The 19,790-nt window shown below is 39.9% G+C and overlaps 2 protein-coding genes across 2 annotated transcripts; one reads left to right on the top strand and one right to left on the bottom strand.

Annotated features, from left to right (window-relative positions):
- The first annotated feature begins 2,660 nt into the window (after window positions 1–2,660).
- fzd4 (frizzled class receptor 4) lies at window positions 2,661–14,868 on the top strand. Its single transcript, XM_077722449.1, has 6 exons — window positions 2,661–3,252; window positions 6,431–6,568; window positions 7,318–7,698; window positions 9,328–9,473; window positions 9,800–10,047; window positions 10,733–14,868. The coding sequence occupies exons 1-6, from the start codon at window positions 2,989–2,991 to the stop codon at window positions 11,149–11,151; spliced, it is 1,596 nt and encodes a 531-aa protein (XP_077578575.1). The 5' UTR covers window positions 2,661–2,988; the 3' UTR covers window positions 11,152–14,868.
- Window positions 12,389–19,233, bottom strand: LOC144200357 (nuclear mitotic apparatus protein 1-like). Its single transcript, XM_077722450.1, has 5 exons — window positions 19,161–19,233; window positions 18,878–19,014; window positions 17,476–17,763; window positions 17,285–17,386; window positions 12,389–16,255 (listed from the first exon to the last, which is right to left on the bottom strand). The coding sequence occupies exons 1-5, from the start codon at window positions 19,228–19,230 to the stop codon at window positions 15,980–15,982; spliced, it is 873 nt and encodes a 290-aa protein (XP_077578576.1). The 5' UTR covers window positions 19,231–19,233; the 3' UTR covers window positions 12,389–15,979.
- Window positions 19,234–19,790: the final 557 nt, after the last annotated feature.

The raw sequence follows: 19,790 nt of genomic DNA, 5'->3' as shown, positions 1-19,790 counted from the left end.
TTTGGTTTGCTTTTGCACAGCAGCGGCATGGTCAGAAAATATGCTCTTGGCAGATACCAAAACAAACATTCAAATGTTTTATAAAAACCAGACAAATGTACTACCAGGCTTTTCAAATCAACTCAGTCCAACTGTTTATCACGGATGAGATGAAATAGAATGCCTTTTAATTATGAATGCAACACTCACACCCATACCAAGGGGCAATTTAGCGTGACCGGACGTTTGGTCGCCGGTCAAATGTACTAAGATATTAAACTACTTAGATATTAAATGTTCTCTCTTAGATATTAAACTCTCTCTCCTAGATATTAAACTCGCTCTCATGAGTATAATTTTGAGAGCTAGCTTCAACAGTAAACTCTCTATTGACCGGCGACCGAAAGACCGGCAATCAAACGTCCGAGCACCCAATTTAGAGTGTCCCATCAGCCTACCGTGCATGTTTTTGGAATGTGAATGGACACCACAGTACCCAGAGGAAACCAACACAGGTCCAGGAAGAACATGCAAACTCCGCACAGGTGGACCAACCTGGGTTTGAACCTAGGACCCTAGAGCTGTGAGGCCAACGTGCTAACCACTCAAACGGCAAGTCGCTAATTCTTTACTTGATGCTCAAAATTCCTCTGCACACATGTTGTTTTTGTTGTTGTTAGGCATTTACTAATTAAAACCTCTATAATACTATGTGTTTCCATTTCTAATATATTGTAAAATACCTGTCAACTTACACGTTTTTCCCATATTTTATAAGTTTTTGATCATTTCAAATTTTGTCATTTTTTTAAGTACGTTTTTTTGCAAAACTGATCTCATGTTCTCCATTTTGGTTCTACTCTGGATTGTCTCAGTCACTGGAAGCAGACGAAAACGCTAATATTGTCATGCTTTAAGCATTTTCTTTGTCGTGCCTGCGTTTTCTAAATATAAATATAGCGCGTCAGCAAGCAATGTAGCCAGACAGTCAAACTGTCAATGTCATATATCGACATCTACAGAATCTTGAATTCGGTGCATTGATTGGGTATCTTATCCACTTTGGAGAAAATGTTAGACTTTTTTAGTGCACCCTATGAGAGTAAATAAGTGCCGCGTTGCATTTGTTTGCTTTTTATCGTTTAATAAGGGGAATTTATATCATTAATAAGGGGAGAAATTGGCCGAAGTTCACAGGTTTGCTGTAGATATATACGAAAATGAATCTCAAACACCTTTCACACAAGCTAACTCCCCTACTCCACTCGATAACTATAAACTCCAGAGGCACCACAATCTATTGTTTCAATGCAAATTACTTTGGCTCCTGACCCCCGATTTAGCCAAAGGGGAATAGCGATTGTTTGTGTGCATACGTGTGTGAGTTGGATAGAGTATGGGCTAATTTGTAGGGAGGGTCGTTCCTGATGCCAATCAATCTTCACAGTAGATTCACCCATCACTCAATTAATCGGTTGATAAATACACATTTCACTTTTTGTGGTATAGAAAATACATTTGATTTCAAAATGTATTATAGTTGTGTGTTTCATGGTTTGTTCTGAGCAGTCCAATTCATGTCGAGATGCAATAGTATTTGCAGACACAAGCAAGTGAAATTACATCTGGAATATGTTTCAGTTTTGTCACAACTGTACAAATCAAAGAATAACATGCATCTGCAACCCAAGACTTTTTGGCAATTCCACCCAAAGACCTCCACAAACCCTCACGGTACTCTTCACAATTCATTTCATGCTAGAAGAGTGAAGACTTCTCCGGGGGTGTGCCAACCAAACAATACCTGTCTAGTGGCCCAGATGTATTCACTGCAATTCAAAACAGATTTGCAGTTCTTCTGCATCACTTAAGCACCTACTTTCAATTACAATGTCAGGGCCATTTAGAGGTGATGGCCCTTTGGAGAATCGGAGATCAACCTCCTTTTGGGTTTTAGCTTTAAAAAGATGGTGACTATAAGTCCCTTACTCTTTTACATAACCGCAGAATTTCAATGCATGCTCACAGTGGGGGACCTGGGTTCAAATCCAGATTGGTCCACCTGTGTGGAGTTTGCATGTTCTCCCCGGGCCTGCGTGGCTTTTCTCCAAGTATTCTGGTTTTCTCCCACATTATAAAGACATGCATGATAGGCTGATTGGACACTCTAAATGGCCCCTCGGTATGTGTATGAGCATAAATGGTTGTTTGTCTCCTTGTGCCCTGCGATTGGCTGCAGGGTGTCCCCCGCATCTGGCCTGAAGTCAGCTGGAATGGGCTCCAGCACCCCCTGCGACCCTAGTGAGGATAAAGTGGTTCAGAAAATGAGATGAGATGAGCTAGAGCTGGCAAAAGTGGCTTAATCTTATGAGAAATTTGAGTATAAGTATTTAATCTCATCTCATTTTCTGAACCGCTTTATCCTCATTAGGATCACGGTGGGTGCTGGAGCCTATCCCAGCTGACTCCGTGCCAGTGGCGGGGAACCCCCTGAATCGGTGGCCAAAGTAAATATAAATGTTAGAATTAAGTGAGAAAAACAGAAGCGTAGGAAACAACGAGGTAAACTTGGTAAGGGAATACTATTAGGGGTCTCATAGTTGGACCCCGCCCCTCTGCCGAGGGTTGGTCAATGAAAGCAAAAACCGAGCACGAGGATTGGTCGGCTGTGTAGTGGACGCACTAAGTACTCTCTCTGCACTCAGACACAATAAAGTTAGAAACCGGTTCGCTCGAAGGCGCAAAAGCAAGTCGCAGGATCTGCTCAATCACTTTCGGATTTGAAAGGAATCTACGGGGAACAAATGTGGGATTTGTTTTGCCTCGCAGTATTTACGGGGACGCGATTTTTTACATTGCTTTCGCCACTCTGTCTGGATAGATGCATTTATTCAGCACTCCAAACTAATTTATCTGACCACCTGGGACTAAACCCGGGCACGTTGGACTGATTCCAAGCCAAGGAAGGAATACGATTGCAAAAGACGTCGACTCACTTTCGGCGTGAGCATGTGGGGGGTGATGGTATCGCTCACTTGGGCAGCCCTACTCCTCCTATCCGGACTGTTTGCTCCGCCGTGGGTGGTGCGCGGCTTCGGAGAAGAAGTGGAGGAGATGACCTGCGACCCCATCCGGATCGGCATGTGCCAGGGTTTGGGATACAACGTCACCAAGATGCCCAATTTGGTCGGCAACGTGCTCCAGTCTGACGCTGAACTGCAGCTGACCACGTTCACGCCGCTCATACAGTACGGCTGCTCCAGCCAGCTCAAGGTACGACCCGCGCCGAGTGTGTATATTTATAAACAGACCGCAATAGAAGAGTCAGTGAGAGGACCGTGTTTGTTACGCATACGCACATTTGAGGATAATGACTCAAATAGTCAACAGCGGACCCAGACTGATGGATGTCAACATTGTGTGGATGGAGCAAAGGGAGCGTGTAACCGACCATAAAGAACTGCTACCAGTAAAAGTATTCACGCCTATGGTACCACGAGGAGGAAGTACTGTATTAGCAGATGTAAAATTCATATCAGTCCGTTTTCCAATCTTATTACGATTTCAATTCAAAAGTTTCCTCTGTCTCAGGCATCTTCGGTAATTTCAATAGCACCGACTACTGGACCAAAGACAGCTTTTTCATCTACAAATATCACCTATTTTACTTCACTTTTTCTCATCTCATTTGCTGAACCGCTTTATCCTCGCAAGGTTTGCGGGGGGTGCTGGAGCCTATCCCAGCTGACTTCGGGCCAGAGGCAAGGGACACCCTGAATCGGTGGCCAGCCAATCACAAGGCACAAGGAGACGGACAACCATTCACACTCACACCCATACCTAGGGGCAATTTAGAGTGCCCAATCAGCCTACCATGTATGTTTTTGGAATGCGGGAGGAAACTGAAGTACCTGGAGAAAACCCACACAGGCCCAGAAGTACATGCAAACTCCACATAGGTGGACCGACCTGGGTTTGAACCCAGAACCCCAAACCTGTGAGGCCGACTTGCTAACCCCAATTCGCCGATTGTGAGTGTCAAATGACCACCTGTCTCTGTGCGTGCCCTACGGCTTATTGATGACTAGTTTGGGTGTAGTTTGCCTTTCGTGGGTTAGGTTGCCGCAATGCTAACGTGGAAGCTGAATGAATGAAAGGATTTTGCATTATTTACATGACTAATATGGTTGACATACATTTCTCTGGGGTGAGAGAGGAAACCAGAGTACCCACGGGCTCGGGGAGAATATGCAAACTCCGCACAGGTGGACCAACCTGGATTTAAACCCAGGTCCCCCAATTTGATGGCATAAGGTGTAATATACCTGTATGGCCACCTGTTGTCATTTATGATCAGGCTCACATTCTTCATTAAATATATTTTTTTACAATAAAACTTACATACAAATAAACATTTGTCCATTAGTGATGTGCACTTTTCCTTTTCAACATGTTATAAGTCAGTCAAGTGTCCTCACACATTATTAGAACGTAGCATCTTTGGGAAACTAATTAGCTGTTTTTCAATATTTTTTGCTTTAAAATTTGATCTTTACCAATGGCCTGTCCGCAAACATTTGCTTTTTTTAGAACTCTTAACACTTGTATGTCCCAAACACATTTTTGCACTCAAGTTCGAGTCGTCTTATTTTTGAGAATCTGCCGAAACCGACAGGGCAAAAAAGAGATGGCAATTGGGATGAAACTTCTAATAAGAAACCCAGACACTCGCAGTAGTTTATTGGTTCATATTTGATGAAATATCCATATTGAAGCCGTCTTTAAGAGGAACGACATTTGCACATTGCCAAACATAAGTGTGGGTTAGGGACCAGCTGAAAAACTTGTTAAGGTTGTGGAAATTGGAATTTGCCAATAAATGATCTAGAAATCATATTTTGTTCACTTTTTATACTTATTTTCATTATACTATAATTTTTCAATAATTTGCAAAAACAAAATATTTCAATTCATATAAAAACATGACAATAACAGTTTGATTTAAATTGTGCTATGTTATTTTTTTTTTACATTTTATATCGATTTTGCACGAATCATCTGCTGAATTATAAAATGCGTAAATGCGGTCGATGGGGGTTGGCAGCTTTGAAACCAATAAATTTAAAAATCCCAATCTTTCCTTTAACTTTACCTGATTCCGGATCCAATGAAAATGACCCGGTCGAGCCCGGTTTACAATTTATAATATTTCTGATCAGGGACATCTCTAGTCCAGACAGGTGTTTAGATGAAGGATCAAAACAGCTTTGAAATTGTCAAAGTAGGCAAAGAGCTTTAAAAGCCACATGTGCTCAGTGTTTGAGGCAGACAGACAAAAAAAGGAACTACAAACTCCACAGTCTTGCTATGATACTGCTCAAAATTGCCCTGTAAGATTAGCCGGCGCCCCCTCCTACACAAAGGAGAGGGGAAAAAAGGTGAAAGGGAAACCATATCCCTAACATTTGCTCTAATGGGAGGCTTCCTGGCAAATAACCAATGCAGCTACAGGCACTGAAGCAGCAGCGCTCAGTTTTCCAGCCGTCAGGGAAAACACCCTCAACATTTTTGTCTATCATACGGCATTCAAACTACCTAAGACATGAAGTTATAAATTGTTAAAAGGTAAACAAATTCATAACATTAAACAACTGAACTACAATTCATTTTTAAATAAGAATCATAATAGTTTTAAATTGAATTTGACTTCACTATTTATTTGCTGCCACAGTAAAACCTTCAAAAACTTCTAGTTTGTAGGAATGTGTTCTTATTTAATTGAGTTGTTACTCTGTGACAGGCATCTGATAAGGGCATAAAATGTTTCCAATTTAAATCGTTTGGATCCGTTCAGATTTGGCATCATGACCCTCTGAATTGGTAAAATGCCACACCATTCTTGAAAATGTCTTTGAGACCTAGATTTATAGATCTATTTCAACACAGTTGCCATGGCACAGAAAATTGAGCCTTGGATTAAGGGGGATTAGGGAGCATTACATGGATTATGCCCCTTGTGTTTACTCCTCAGGTTGTTTTTTGGAGACAGAGTTGAGTGTCAAACCTTAAGCCAATTTAATAGTTCTGGTTTCTTTAATAAAGTTGTAAGTTATAGTTTGTTTGTGCTATTGAAAGAGGAAATATTCACTTGCAACATGTATACCTGATGCAATAGTTCAGGAAGATGCAATGGGGTTAAAGACTGATTATAAAAGGCGAGGAATAGGATTTATCATGCATCCCTTCATGGTTAAAAAAAATGTACCGTCTAAATCACAGTTGGAAATGGAAATCATTGGTAAAAAATCCACAAAGCCACAGTCCTAGATTATTTTATTTGCCAAGAAGCAGCAATTTCAAAATTGTTCCTCCATTCCCTGGATCGGTTTGGGGGGGAAGATTTTTGATACCCAATCTTGCCCAGTAATTCCTAATTTCTTCTGTTTCCTAGTTCTTCCTGTGCTCAGTCTATGTGCCAATGTGCACGGACAAAGTCCCAATTCCTATTGGTCCATGTGGCAGCATGTGTTTATCGGTCAAGAGAAAATGCCTGCCAGTACTTCATGAGTTTGGTTTCATTTGGCCAGAGGTGAGTCAACAGCCTTCACATTTCCTGTAAACAAACAGATGCTTGTGTTACTTTATTTGGAGAAAGTGAAACTAACAGCTATTAATATGGAGATGCTGTAACTGAATAAAAAATGTTCCATTCCAAATTTGTGATCACCTGCAATGTAATATTTATGGCATGCTGGTATCTCACATATGCTCTTGATGACATCCCCATAAACTCAGTTTGTCTATACCAACAACCAACATTGTTTTTTTTAATACTTATAGCACCTTGATAGCTAAATGGTAATATCAGCCTGACGGTTTTTATTTGGATAGATAGAACATTTAATACCTTTATTTTCACTGAATTACAAAATCGAAATGTCAATTTAGCATTGACAGGGAGCCAGGCGATTGTAAGTGTACATTTTCCATGACAGACACTCTTATTTTTTATTGCTGCACAAATTCTAAATAGATTGCTACCTTATTATACCATATTTTTCACATATATTCAATGCTTCCACTGACAACATGAAGGATTTTTGTCTTGTAGCGTGTGGCTGATATAAACAGTAAGAGAGTTTGCTGCCGTTTCTGCTATACACTGCGTAGCAAGTTTAATAATCAAGTCGTTATACTTTGGTAACCACCGTTGAGACCTTGTGTATTTGCTCTCCGGAATCACCGAAATCACAGTGTCCTTGCGTAAACAAACCTTTAAATCCTCTCTTCATTTTACTGTGATAAACTCTATGATTTTCAACCTTGTTCCCTGTGTAGGTGCTGAACTGCAGCCTATTCCCACCTCAGAATGACCACAACCACATGTGCATGGAGGGCCCGGGGGATGAGGATCCACCGTATTACCGCCATCCTCCACACCAGGAGGAGTGCCAGGCCCTTGGATCTGCACCTGACCAGTACACCTGGCTGAAGCAGACGGATAGCTGCGTTCTCCAGTGCGGATATGACAGCGGGCTTTATAGGCGGAGGGCCAAAGTGTTCACAGATGCTTGGATGGCAGTGTGGGCCGTGCTGTGCTTCCTCTCCACCACTTTAACGGTCCTGACCTTTCTTTTGGATTCCCAGCGATTCTCCTACCCTGAAAGACCCATCATCTTTCTGTCCATGTGCTGCAATTTGTACAGTGTTGCCTACTTGGTAAGCATTCCTGTGTAATACAGTACAGTAATCCCTCAAATATTGCGGTTAATGTAGACCAGACATGAGCGCAATAATCGAAATATCGCTTTTTTTCAGTGCTGATTCTTAGTAGCAAGTGGAAAACCGGGGAGTGGCTTCCGCTTACTAGTTTTAGTGTGAATTTTCACATTCTTAATCATAAAATAAAATAAAAATAAAAAAAATAATGGCAGAAAAAAATTGAATGAGGTGAATTCGTGATAAATGAAGTCCCGATAATCGAGGACTGTGCATAGTATATATGTGTACGGCGGATCGGTGGACGAGTGGGTAGCGTGTCGCCTTATAGTTCCGGGGTCAAGGGTTCGATCCCAGGTTGTCACTATGTGGAGCTTTTGCGTGTTCTCCGCAGGACTCTGTGGGTTTTCTACGGGTACTCAGGTTTCCTCCCATATTCCAAAAGCATGCAGGGTCGACTGGTTGAACACTCTAATTTGCTCATATGTATGAGTGTGTGTCCTTGTGCCCTGCGATTGGCTGGGCACTGAATCAGGGTGTCTCCCGCCAATACCATTACTTGGTATAGGCTCCAGCACCTCTGTGATCCTTGGAGGATAAGCAGTTCAGAAAATCAATGAATGAAAAAGAAAGTAAAGAATTATCAATGCACATTATTAGTTCACGCCACCCAAGCATGTGCAAGGTAAACAAACTAATACTGAAAGGGTAATGATCCCCAACAGGAACAAGAGGGCTGGAGCCTATCCCAGCTGACTTTGGGCGAACGGTGACCACACCCTAATTCGGCCGCCAGTCTGTTGTAGGGCACAAACAAGAGGCACAACCATTTGCACTCACAATCATATTCACGCTTTGTGGGAATCGAACCCACACTGCACCAAAGTTAAGCAAATGAACCACTGCTTGACATAGGTCTTATTTAAGAATTAAGGTAATTAGCAATTTCTCACAATGAAACCCTTTCTATGGCAGCTATGTTTTTTTGTTACTTCACTGTGAAGAGGTGTAGACTCTCCCAAAGTTTTGAAGCTTGAGATCAATGTGGGATCTTGTCAGATGCTATATACCACTGCAAATGTTCCTTGCCATGCATTTTTGGGCAATAGAAGACAATTTAATTCAAGCATCTAAATGTACTACTGAAAGAAATATGGGTGCTGTGAGAGAAAAAACTTCCCTATTCAATTGTTAAATTTCCCATTTAGAGATATATTACTCATCAAGCTTGAGGGGAGAAATTTCTCGTGTTATTGTTTAGTAGTCTTGGCATGGGTCAGCGCTTGCAGAGCACAGTTAGTACATTTGGGATGGCAGATTATTCGAAAATGTCATGCGGCTGTACCTAACAGACTTTATTATCCAACTGGATAATCAGTCATGAGGATAAACAATTCCCTCTTGTATGCATGTGGCGCCTTGATGACAAATAGCCAGGATAAAAAATTAATTATTTTAGCTTTTTGTTTTTTCTTGTGACATGTTCCTCCAATCAACATAAAGTATTGTCATGGTCTGAAGATTATTCACATTTGCCATGTAATTGTGGGGTCATTTGGAATGAAGAGACCGATTGTTTTAGAATTGCTTCCACATAATAATAACAACATATTCTCATCTCCGATTTAGGCACGGTTGACTTTGGGTAGAGAACGTGTGTCGTGTGACCTGGACGCCACTGAAGTTCCTATTCTAGTGCAGGAAGGGCTAAAGAGCACTGGATGTGCCATTGTTTTCCTCCTGCTCTACTTCTTTGGCATGGCCTCCTCTCTCTGGTTAGTGCACGCATGTAAAACATCTCTTTTTGTAAAGAAACTGGAACATAAGTCTATCATCTTGTTTTGTTTAAAATCTTACAATCGGGACAGATTTATTCACACGTATAAAAGCTACCATTGGAATGAGGCCAGTGTTAAAATGCAACTTTTCCAGGAACGTAAACCCATTGTATTTTATTCCAGCCTTAAATGTGACACTCCCATCTGTTGTGTAACCCCATACTATCTGTCTAAGGAAGAGCAACATGGAATGACCATAACAATATTTGCATTATAAAATACCACAGAAACAAATGGTGTTGAATTTTTTTTTTTTTATGCAGGTGGGTGATCTTGACCCTGACTTGGTTTTTGGCAGCAGGATTAAAGTGGGGCCATGAGGCTATTGAAATGCACAGCTCCTACTTCCACATAGCTGCCTGGGCTATTCCGGCTGTTAAAACCATTGTCATTCTTATAATGAGATTGGTGGATGCAGACGATTTGACTGGCCTTTGCTATGTTGGCAATCTACAGCAGGAGGCACTCACAGGCTTTGTAGTAGCACCGCTAGCCGCCTACCTTCTTATAGGTAAGTAAAAAGGTTGCCAAAAGACGGAGTTTATTGGCATTCTGTACTTTCAAATTGAAATATTTCCCCTGTTAAAAACTTGTGCCTCATCCAAAAACTTCAAAACCTTCCTTTGGCTATTTGAAAAAAAAAAAGAGATAGTCTTCATACACAAAGGGATAAATGCGTTGTATTTGAACATACGTAATTGAAAACCAAAACACAATACCTAACCGATTTTTCCATCTAAATTCGAGCCACCAGGTTTCGAGGATCTGCTCATAGAGAGTCCTGATTCGATACCTCAGAAATGTTATGAGTAGAAAAAGCACACTTAAATGTCTTCTTTTTCTCCTAATTTGAACAAAGTACAGCACCTGTTGTGAGATGTTGTGTATCAACCAGTCTAATCCTCCTGCGTCGTTCACACGCTCATTTGATCTAAATTTATTCCCAATAGTTCTCTTTTAATGCATTATTGGACTTTTTGGTATTTTTGTAAATGTACATTTTAGATGGCAAATGTTCCCTGGAGTGGCTTAATTTCTTCTTGTTTTTCTTTGATCCACTCCAACTTTCTCTTTGTTTACCTGCCTGGCTGTGATAATAACTGAAATTATGTTTCATTCTATTCAAAAAGTTGATTTGTTAAAAAAAAAAAAACATTTAATCTGGATCATTAATTGTGTTCGTTGTTGCTCTCCAGGTACCCTATTCATCTGTGCTGGTCTAGTAGCTCTTTTCAAGATCCGTTCCAATTTGCAGAAGGATGGTGCCAAAACAGACAAGCTTGAACGTTTAATGGTGAAAATTGGAGTGTTTTCCGTGCTCTACACAGTTCCAGCATCCACTGTGATTGGATGTTACCTCTACCAACTATCTCATTGGGGGGAATTCAAAGCAACTGCACAAGACTCATACGTTGCATCAGAGATGCTTCGAATCTTTATGTCACTACTTGTAGGAATCACCTCTGGCATGTGGATTTGGTCAGCAAAGACCCTCCACACGTGGCAACGTTGTTCCACCCGCCTACTAAAGGACAGCAGGATGGGTCGAAGCGGCAAGCGAGGACCAGGCAAGGGCTGGATTAAACCAGGGGCAGGCAATGAGACCGTTGTGTGAGGTGAAAGAATGGACAAGGCTGGACTTGCTTCTTCAACTTACAGATACTATTCACCCTGACAAAGGAAGGATGTAACACAAAACACTGGATGTGAACTACACTCTAAAGATGTGGAAATCCACAAGGATCCTTTAAACATTGGGGTTGACAGAAATGGTGGATTGGTTTAAAAGAAAAATGTAGCAACAGTATCATTTGGACCTCTCAAGACTTTATATGTCAGAGGATGGAGAAACAAAATTCAATGAGGAGAAAGAACAAGAAGAGGCAAAATTTAAAAAAAACAAAGATTTAACATAGAATAAACTGTGTGGTGACATGTCTACCTCTTCCTGAATTTTTGGCTGAACAACTTGGACTAAACCTGCTGGGTGCAATAACTCCTCAACCAATGAGGAGTTCACGTGCAGATGGTTTTCAGATACCGGCTGAGATTTTCCAAAGAGCCTTTTATCTTCTTTATAAAATGGTTAGAAAAGACACAAGTTCACAAGCTAGTTATACATTTTGCATCACCTTCATTTAAAAAAAAAAATGTTTACATTTGCCAAGTTTATTTAAATGAAACTTTTAGAATTTTTTTTATTGCTTTCAAATTTTGTGTTACTAGCTTCAAGCTGTTGTAATGCACTATAAATGTAAATCTATACTCTATAGGATCTGTGCCTGCCACAAGTGCATTCATTTAAACAGCAGAGTGATTGAATGAAAAAAAAACATGAATAATCTCAGTGTTTCATGATGACGGTTTGAGTTTAAATGCTGGGTGTGGCATTTTTTTTAACAAAATGCTTATTTTAGTAATGTTTTTTAATTGGTAATAGGGATAGTTAAATTGCCACCTATATATTTAGGCCAGTAGCAAAATTAATAAGTGAAGGGTAATTCGTCATTACATTTTACCTCAACTCAACTCTTTTGCCGCATAATTATAAAAGAGCAAGTTTACTTATAGTGAATTGTGATTGGTTTGCATCGAAAAGCAAGTCTTAAAGTTGTTTACTGCGCGATTTGAATGTGTGGGTGTGAGAAACTGGGCCCCAGCAAGTTGAAGTCGTGCTACCTTTATGAAGCCATCTTGATTTCAATTATGTGTTCAGCAGCCTCCTTGGAAACCAAGGACTCTATATGCTCACATATAAATGAGTAGTCCAGGTAATTAAATCTGGATTTCCCAAACATTAGCCGGAACGCAACACAACGTTATTAGACAATCACTTGGCAAAAGACACAACATTCAATATTACGGAACAGCTGCAAAATGCATACACCCCTCCCACTCCATTTTTATTTTCCACCGTTAGTCTATGACCATACCTTGAGTTTAATCATTAAGTCACAACATCTGCAATAATGTTTTTCATTTGGCTTTTCCAGATCAATTCAATCGTCCATATTCCACACAGTACATAGAAAAACAATATGATCAACTGTGTCAGGAACATAACAATGGCCATCCTAGTCAATCAAGCCACTCATGGGGGAAAAAAAAGTTGGTAAATGCATTGCAGAACTGAAAAATCAACCATATGCAAATACCTTTCATGTCTTCCGGTAGCATTCATCACAGTGAGCAGGCTAATTTTGTTTGAACGACAATCTATCAAAGTGCTTGCGTTTCAGTGAGTCTTTGAATGTATATTGTATATATAATGTGTGTCACATTTATTCCTTACCCAAATGAGTGAATTGTAGGGAACTCCAGTACGCAATTGCCTATGATACATGAATTAGATCTGTCATGTGTAACCTGATAGTACCTCACATTGCTGTCACTTTTCTCTTAAAAAAACATCTACCGAAGTAGGCAAAAGTATCTATTTACCGGCTTGTGTTGTCTCGGACTACCTAGGGAAATAAAAGCTTCTAGATATTTCTATATGTGAGAAGCCTGGAGCCGCCCTCAGTGGTCCTCGAAGCAGCATACCTTGGCACCCTAATTAAATTCCCAAAGTCAAACAAACATTACATTGAGCTAAAGTGAATTAAACTAAGCACTGACCACCGTCCGACTGAGCTAATGCAGTTTCCCTTTTCTCATAACTTTTGGCGGCCACCACCCTTATGACCGCACTTTGCCTCCCATGACGGTTTAAGCAATAACAGAACTGTTACCGTATGTTAGTTTGACACAGATTATGTTTAAATTAAAATTAAATCACTAGCAACATGATATTTTCATCATGTTAGGATACTCTGATTTGAATCAGTTTTAAGTTTTGTTCATCCGTGCTGATCTTAGCCTGTAAAGTGTACTAGTATAGGAGAAAATGTTAATTTATCCTTGTTGAAAGTGACACAATTTTTAAAGCTTTTTTGTTATTTAAATGACGCTTTTGTATCAGAAGATAAATAAAAATAAGTTTTGGTGACCCAAATCTTACCTTCTAAATGTATTTGTACTTATGATTTACAGTAAAGGTACTAACATCGAGTCATGCTTGGGTGCACGAGAAGTGCTTTTTCACAGCTCACGTCCCATATGAAATTTGACTACATATACATTAAAAAGAAGGTTTAATGGAGGGATCGGGAACCTGTCAACCAATCAGAGCCTCACATTGCAACGTAGGAGCTTTGCATTGGCACATCAAAATTGTAGCACTGCTTAAATCATAATTTTTCATTTCTTTAGAATCCATTGCGCTTGCTCCATATAGACTCATTGATTAGCAACAGCGTAACAATGTTGTTAAAAGAATTTAGATACTTAGTGTTCAAAAGTCTTTATATGGCAAAAAGGTGAGCACATTTATTTTGACTTAATTATTTATGACTCTCTCAGTTAAAAAGGTTCGCAAAGCCTGTTTTGAGAGTAGTTTTAATGTTATACCTGACTTGAGTCATTTTGTCTTTTGGCCTTGTGGTGGTCTGTTTATCTGGAATTGTCAAGCTAATGTTTTGACCTGTCATTTTGGCGAAAATAACAGATTAAGTGTGCGAAAACTGGTCAAGATGAACAGAAAAGTTTAATCTTTTTGGTTTGGTGCTGTTTTTTTTAGCTTAGGCATGAAGGCCTACTATTGTTGTTTGTATATTAGTCTATATTGACTTTTTTAATGTCCCACATTAAAATTCTGATACTAAATTCCATTTAGAATGATGAATGGGGTATGAGCATGTAGCACTGGAAAAGTTCTGTTCATGCTTTTACCTTGTGTCTGATGAAAAGGGAAGCGATTCCAAAACTTGAAAAAAAACTTTAAAATAGTTTAAATACCTAACTTTTGTTTCGAAGTTCCCTCAATTTTAGAGAAATTAACAGTCTCCAGAGTAGCAAAATTCCGTCAAAGAGTGGGCTGTCCCACACACTCACAACCTATTATTTTCAATAAAGTGACTGTCTCACTGAAGGGCCAATCAACAAACCAATGTATATTACAGTAGTACGTACTGTAAATTCTCAAATTAAATGGCCACAGAAGATAGATAGGTCCTGAGGGTGCTCCAGCATGAGATTGGCACGAAACCTACTTGGCGGCTCAACAAAATATTGTCTCAGAAAGAGACTCTTTACAGTCTCGAAACCTAAACTCAAGCAAAAAAATTAAAAATACAAAGGAATCTAGATAATTTAATTGGTCAAGATATATGAACTACTTCCATGCTTTCTGTAAAAATGTGGCTTGGAATTTTCACTGAGCTGTGAGTGAACCCAGTGATCAACTACAAGTAGTTTCTTATCAGTGTGCTACCAAACTTTTGCCTCCAAGTATTGGAGATAAAATGCTTTTCCCTCCAAAGAATGTACTTCGTTTTATTACTTGTGCTGTGTTTTTTGTTTTGACTTTGCATAATCAATGACCAATTATATTATGTTGTCATTTATAACATCAAATGAAAACACAAAATTACTGTCCAACTACGGATTTTCTTTTCACGAATGAAGGGGTTTTCAACACAAACAGAGCCAAAAGACTGTTTGGCATGACATTCAACTGCAGCTCAGCTATGCACTAAATAAACTAGATTAGCTCCTTAGGTGTATGTTATGGGAGTGCTGGTGAAGGTTTCCACAGATTTGGCTCTGCAGCTCAGATTGCCTTCCTGTAATTTACTGTGAGTGAATGAGTGTTTGTTTTAGGTCTCCCTCAAAAGCCTGAGGTAAGAGCAAAGTGACAGCATCTACTGCTCTATTGTTTCCAGATGTAGAGCAGCTCTTACACACCACCACAAGAAAGTAAAGCATGTTCAGACAAACATGATATGTAATGGATTGTTATTCCTAATATGAAACAATTCAATACTCTCTCAACATTCTGCTTGTGCTGCCTTGTAGTGTAGAGGTTCATTCGACTGACCTTGTGGGCAGGCGTGGGCTCGATTCCCACTAGATAGATATGTGTGACTGAGAGATCTATTGCAACTCCCAGTTTAAAAACTTGATTAGGAATTATGGAAGTAAAATAGTTAAGGGATGGAAAGGTATTTGAAAATGTATGGGAGAGAGATAAAGACTATCACAGCCATTTAAAGATCTTCAATGAGGCCACTAGATGGCAGTCTTTATTCAAGATATAATGTTTTGTAGTATTGCTCGCTGAAATGTTTTCAAACTATTCTCTCTTTTGATTTCGGTGCGGGCAGGCAATTGATCGATTTATGATGGTGGAGGTATGATTTTTTCGTGTACGAATGTTCAGATGAATGGCGACTAGTTTACGGTGCACTCTGGCTATCGCCCGAAGACAACCGCAGAAGCCTTTGCAACCCTCGCGAGGATGCACGGTGTGGAAGATGAATGAATGTATGAAAAGATAATTATGTATCATGAGGTATGTTTTATGATGATTATGATTATTATCATTACGATTATTATTATTATCATTATCGTGATGGTGAGGGTGATCCTTCCTTCCTGTTGTCTTTCACTAGGGAGGACTTGAAGCTCTTGCTCTGAACTCCTCGGCCCAGTGCAACGATGGAAGTTGCGGATGTCATTTTGTCTTTGTGTGCTGAATTGACAGGGGGTCTCTTGGGTGTTTTGCCTGGCGATTTTTGGGAAGCGCTGCGGAGCTTGTTCAGGCCTCTTTTCAGATAATTGCTCCTGTTGCTCTTAGGGGTGTTGTTGATGGTAAACATCATAGATTGCCTGCGATCAGCCTGAAAAGGAAAAATGGCAAATTGGTTCTGTTGAATCCGACTATAAGATGCATTATGCATTCATTTAAAAAAACGACCCAGGCCCGAAGTGGGAGAGATCTACTTGCCCAATAAGAGTTTAAAGGAGGAATATAGAAGATTGGTGGCAAAAAAAGGGTACCGGAGCCAGGATGACAAGATTAAAGCGCAAATCATCCCGTTTTGCTTTGGGCTGCCAGATCGCTCCTTTGCAATATTTATTTATGTCGGAAATATATTTTTCTGTCTGCATTTTCACCCTCTTACTACTGTGAGTGAAATTTCCCGAATACGGATGAATAATGTTATCTAATCTGATCTAAACACTGCATTTCACTCAGAAACTAGAATTTTTCTCAAAATTTCATTGGAAGCTTTGATAGTATACAAATAAAAAAGCTATACTTGAGCGAAATTAGCTTAACATTCTTGTAGTATATAAGTAAATGCAACTTTTGCACAACATACAGTACTTGTTAATGATGTCCAGATGCTTTTTAAAAACTTTGAAACAATTACATTATTTTCAAGATATATCTTGCTGATACCAATCTTTTACCAAACCAATTCCAGAATTTTTTATTCAGTAAAAATAAATAGAGTATTCAAGTTTAAGCATTAAAGTGAGCTCTCGTGTTACAGGAGCTACCACTTAAGGCTCACTTTAATAGGAAATGCTCCGTTGTGAACACTGAGGACTTGAGAGAGGGGTTTAAATTAATTAAAAAAAGCGCTTTTGAACTCTGGCCAATAATTTAAAACCATCTCTCACCATATGCTCGAATGTTAAATTTGTCTCATATCTCAATGCAAGAATTTGCTGGAAATTTTCCTCGTATCTCAAATTGTTCGTATCTTAAGGTATTACTGTACTATAATCAATGTGCAAAACTCCCCACAAACCCCCCCCCCCCTCCCCCAACCCGACACAGAATTCATGTTTGTGAACCATTTAACCATTAGTAACTCCTAAATTGATATTACAACTGATAAACCCTTTGTCAAACTCACTGGACTGTGGGTAGCATGAAGATGAGAGCTCGAGGATCCGGTGTTGGAGTTCTTGTTTTTGGGAGTGAGGGGACGAGGGAAACAGCTTGCCTTCATTTTTTTCTGGAAAAAAAACATAGTTAACCTTAAAAGTTAAGGCCCAACAGTTCAAATTCAAACTTTGAATTCATCCACGTGGCAAACAGACAAACCTCAGGTGGAGTTAGAGGAACAGATAATGTGAACGCAGACCGTTTTTGGCATCTGGGGCTTCTGAGCTGAGAAGAGCTAACCAGTTTAGATGGCCGGTAGCCGGCCATTAAGGATGAACGGTGAGAACGTGCGCTGACTGTGGACTGTGGTGCCACGAGTGAGTGCCGGCGAGCACCGACAGATCCCTGCAGCTGGCTTGGCATGAATGATGCCCGACGAATAGTCTCATTTGGGTCACCTGAGCGGATATCTTCATCAGTTAAAAGGAACGTGCTCTTGCTTCCATTCTAAATTGAGAGAAGGGTTTGAATTAGTAGAAAAAAAAGAAAAAAAAACAATTGATTGGCTTTTACATTATTTTCCCCATGAATGTGCGTAAGGTTAAAAGGAATTTAAGCACAGAGGTACCACTACCAAGAAATGAATTGGTTACAGAACTAGTTTTGTAAGTTTGATTTTTTGCAAGATATGAATTTTCAACTTAGCTTTTGTACTACCAATGAAAAACCTTTAAATATTTATCAGTGCACCAATTTTGTATTAAAGATGTGAGAAACTGGCAGAAAAGATAAATTACTTACTTAGCCTTTAAAATAAACACCTACAAAAACATTGTTGTTGAAAGGTGAGAAGAAAAAGCAAGTTTGGCAATTGACAAAAACACAAACAACTTAAAATTATAAATTTGACAAAATTTCCTTTCATGAGGCCCAAAACCTGAAAAAATTCAACGCTCCGCCCAGTGCCCGCAGAGACATTACAAAGAGGGAGTTGCAACCAGACATAAAATGAAGGAGTTGCGGGGAGAGCCAGCGCCCCTGATGTTCTTATGAGCAGCCAACGAGAAGTGATATATAGAGCTGATATTAGCAATCGCGCCACCATTCGCGCCGAGACGGGGAAAAAAAACAGACCCGTTGCTCTTCCCTTAATTCTACAGTGAATAAGCAAAAAAATAAATAAAAACACGGAAAAAATGCAACGCTCCACCCAGAGCTTGTAGATATTGGTTATACACAAAAGCGATGCGGCAAAAATCATAAAGTCTTGGCCACCTGGCTTTCTCATATCTCGAAATTTGTCTCGTATCTAGAGATAATTATTTGCTCGAAATTGTACTCGTATTTCGAAAATTTAGTGTAACCTAAGATTAGAAATAATTTTAAGTGTATGTATAGGAGTCTAAATTGAACCAGTGATTTGAGATATGATGGTTGACGAGTTCAGTCCCGGAACGCCTTAAGCTCATATGTCAAGGTATGACTATGACATTCCTCACTATAGTTCTCTAAAAGGCACTCAGAACAGTTACGCATGTGCAGTTATTTTCAAATTGATATAGATCACGACAGATGGGAAAATGGGTGTCAAGTGTTAGAACATTTGAGAACCACTACCAACCTCAAACTCTACAGGATAGCTGCTCTTGAGATGCGGAAGGCAAGCCTTGTTTCTGGCCTGGAGCTCAGAAATCCTCATCCAGTCATCAGACGGACCAGCTGGCTCATTTTCTGCTTCGACGCAGAATGTACTCGTGGCTGAAAATACAAGTCATAAATCGAGCACTGTAAAGTCACATTGCAGTCTAACTGGGACCTCAAGTAAGAGTAGACATCTTTAAAATTATAATCTAAAAAAAATATACTGTTGTTTTCTCCTGTGGTGCAGGGAAGTTGATACTTACACTGCAAGTGGAGTGTGCGCTGCCGATACCCAGGGAGACCGCTGAGCTGGTGACTGCCAGCAGCGGTCATTTTGCCTGGCTCCATTGATATAGGACGTATGCCAGTGGCGCTTGAGAGGTTGGGATGTGAACGAGCTGAAGTAAGGCTGTAAAATGTCTCATCATCTTCACCACCACAGGGGGTTTTCTGTAAAGGAGTGCAAGAAAAAAAATGATTAAAATGCTTAATAGCTTTAAAATGTGAATATTGATAGTATATTCATAGGAAGACAATACAGATAGCAATGTGCAGTTCAGTCTCCAATATAGTGTAATTTTTTTTTTTTTTTTTTAGAGAAACACACAAAAAAAAAAAATCTATTCAATTTTTCTGTCAATTCTTCGGCGCACCGTCTACATACCGAAAGACATTTAGCCGACTGACATCCGGCCGGTAGCCAACTCACCGAAAGACGACCTAGCCGAACGTAGAATTAGCCCAACGACTATTTGGCCGACCGACTATCTAGCCGATGAACATTTCGCCGACGCGCTCGCCCCGCCCCCGGTCGTGTGTGTATATACAAGTTTTTCAACCTCGGCCCGCGAGCAATATAAGGCCCGTTACTGATAACACTCATTTAGAATAAC

The sequence above is a fragment of the Stigmatopora nigra genome, chromosome 8 (genome assembly GCF_051989575.1).
Source record: "Stigmatopora nigra isolate UIUO_SnigA chromosome 8, RoL_Snig_1.1, whole genome shotgun sequence".
In the NCBI taxonomy this organism is placed as follows: Eukaryota; Metazoa; Chordata; class Actinopteri; order Syngnathiformes; family Syngnathidae; genus Stigmatopora; species Stigmatopora nigra.
The sequence above is the reverse complement of the archived record's forward strand: the minus strand, read 5'-3'. Positions and strand labels throughout refer to the sequence as shown.

Bases quoted from the DNA above. Each gene is read 5' to 3' on its own strand.
- fzd4 (XM_077722449.1), top strand. From the start codon at position 2,989: ATGTGGGGGGTGATGGTATCGCTCACTTGGGCAGCCCTACTCCTCCTA. The intron at 9,474-9,799 runs GTTAGTGCACGC...TTTTTTATGCAG, and splicing joins GGCATGGCCTCCTCTCTCTG to GTGGGTGATCTTGACCCTGA. The intron at 10,048-10,732 runs GTAAGTAAAAAG...GTTGCTCTCCAG, and splicing joins AGCCGCCTACCTTCTTATAG to GTACCCTATTCATCTGTGCT.
- LOC144200357 (XM_077722450.1), bottom strand. From the start codon at position 19,230: ATGACCGCTGCTGGCAGTCACCAGCTCAGCGGTCTCCCTGGGTATCGG. The intron at 19,015-19,160 runs GTAAGTATCAAC...TTGTATTTTCAG, and splicing joins GCGCACACTCCACTTGCAGT to CCACGAGTACATTCTGCGTC. The intron at 16,256-17,284 runs GTGAGTTTGACA...TTTCCTTTTCAG, and splicing joins TTCATGCTACCCACAGTCCA to GCTGATCGCAGGCAATCTAT.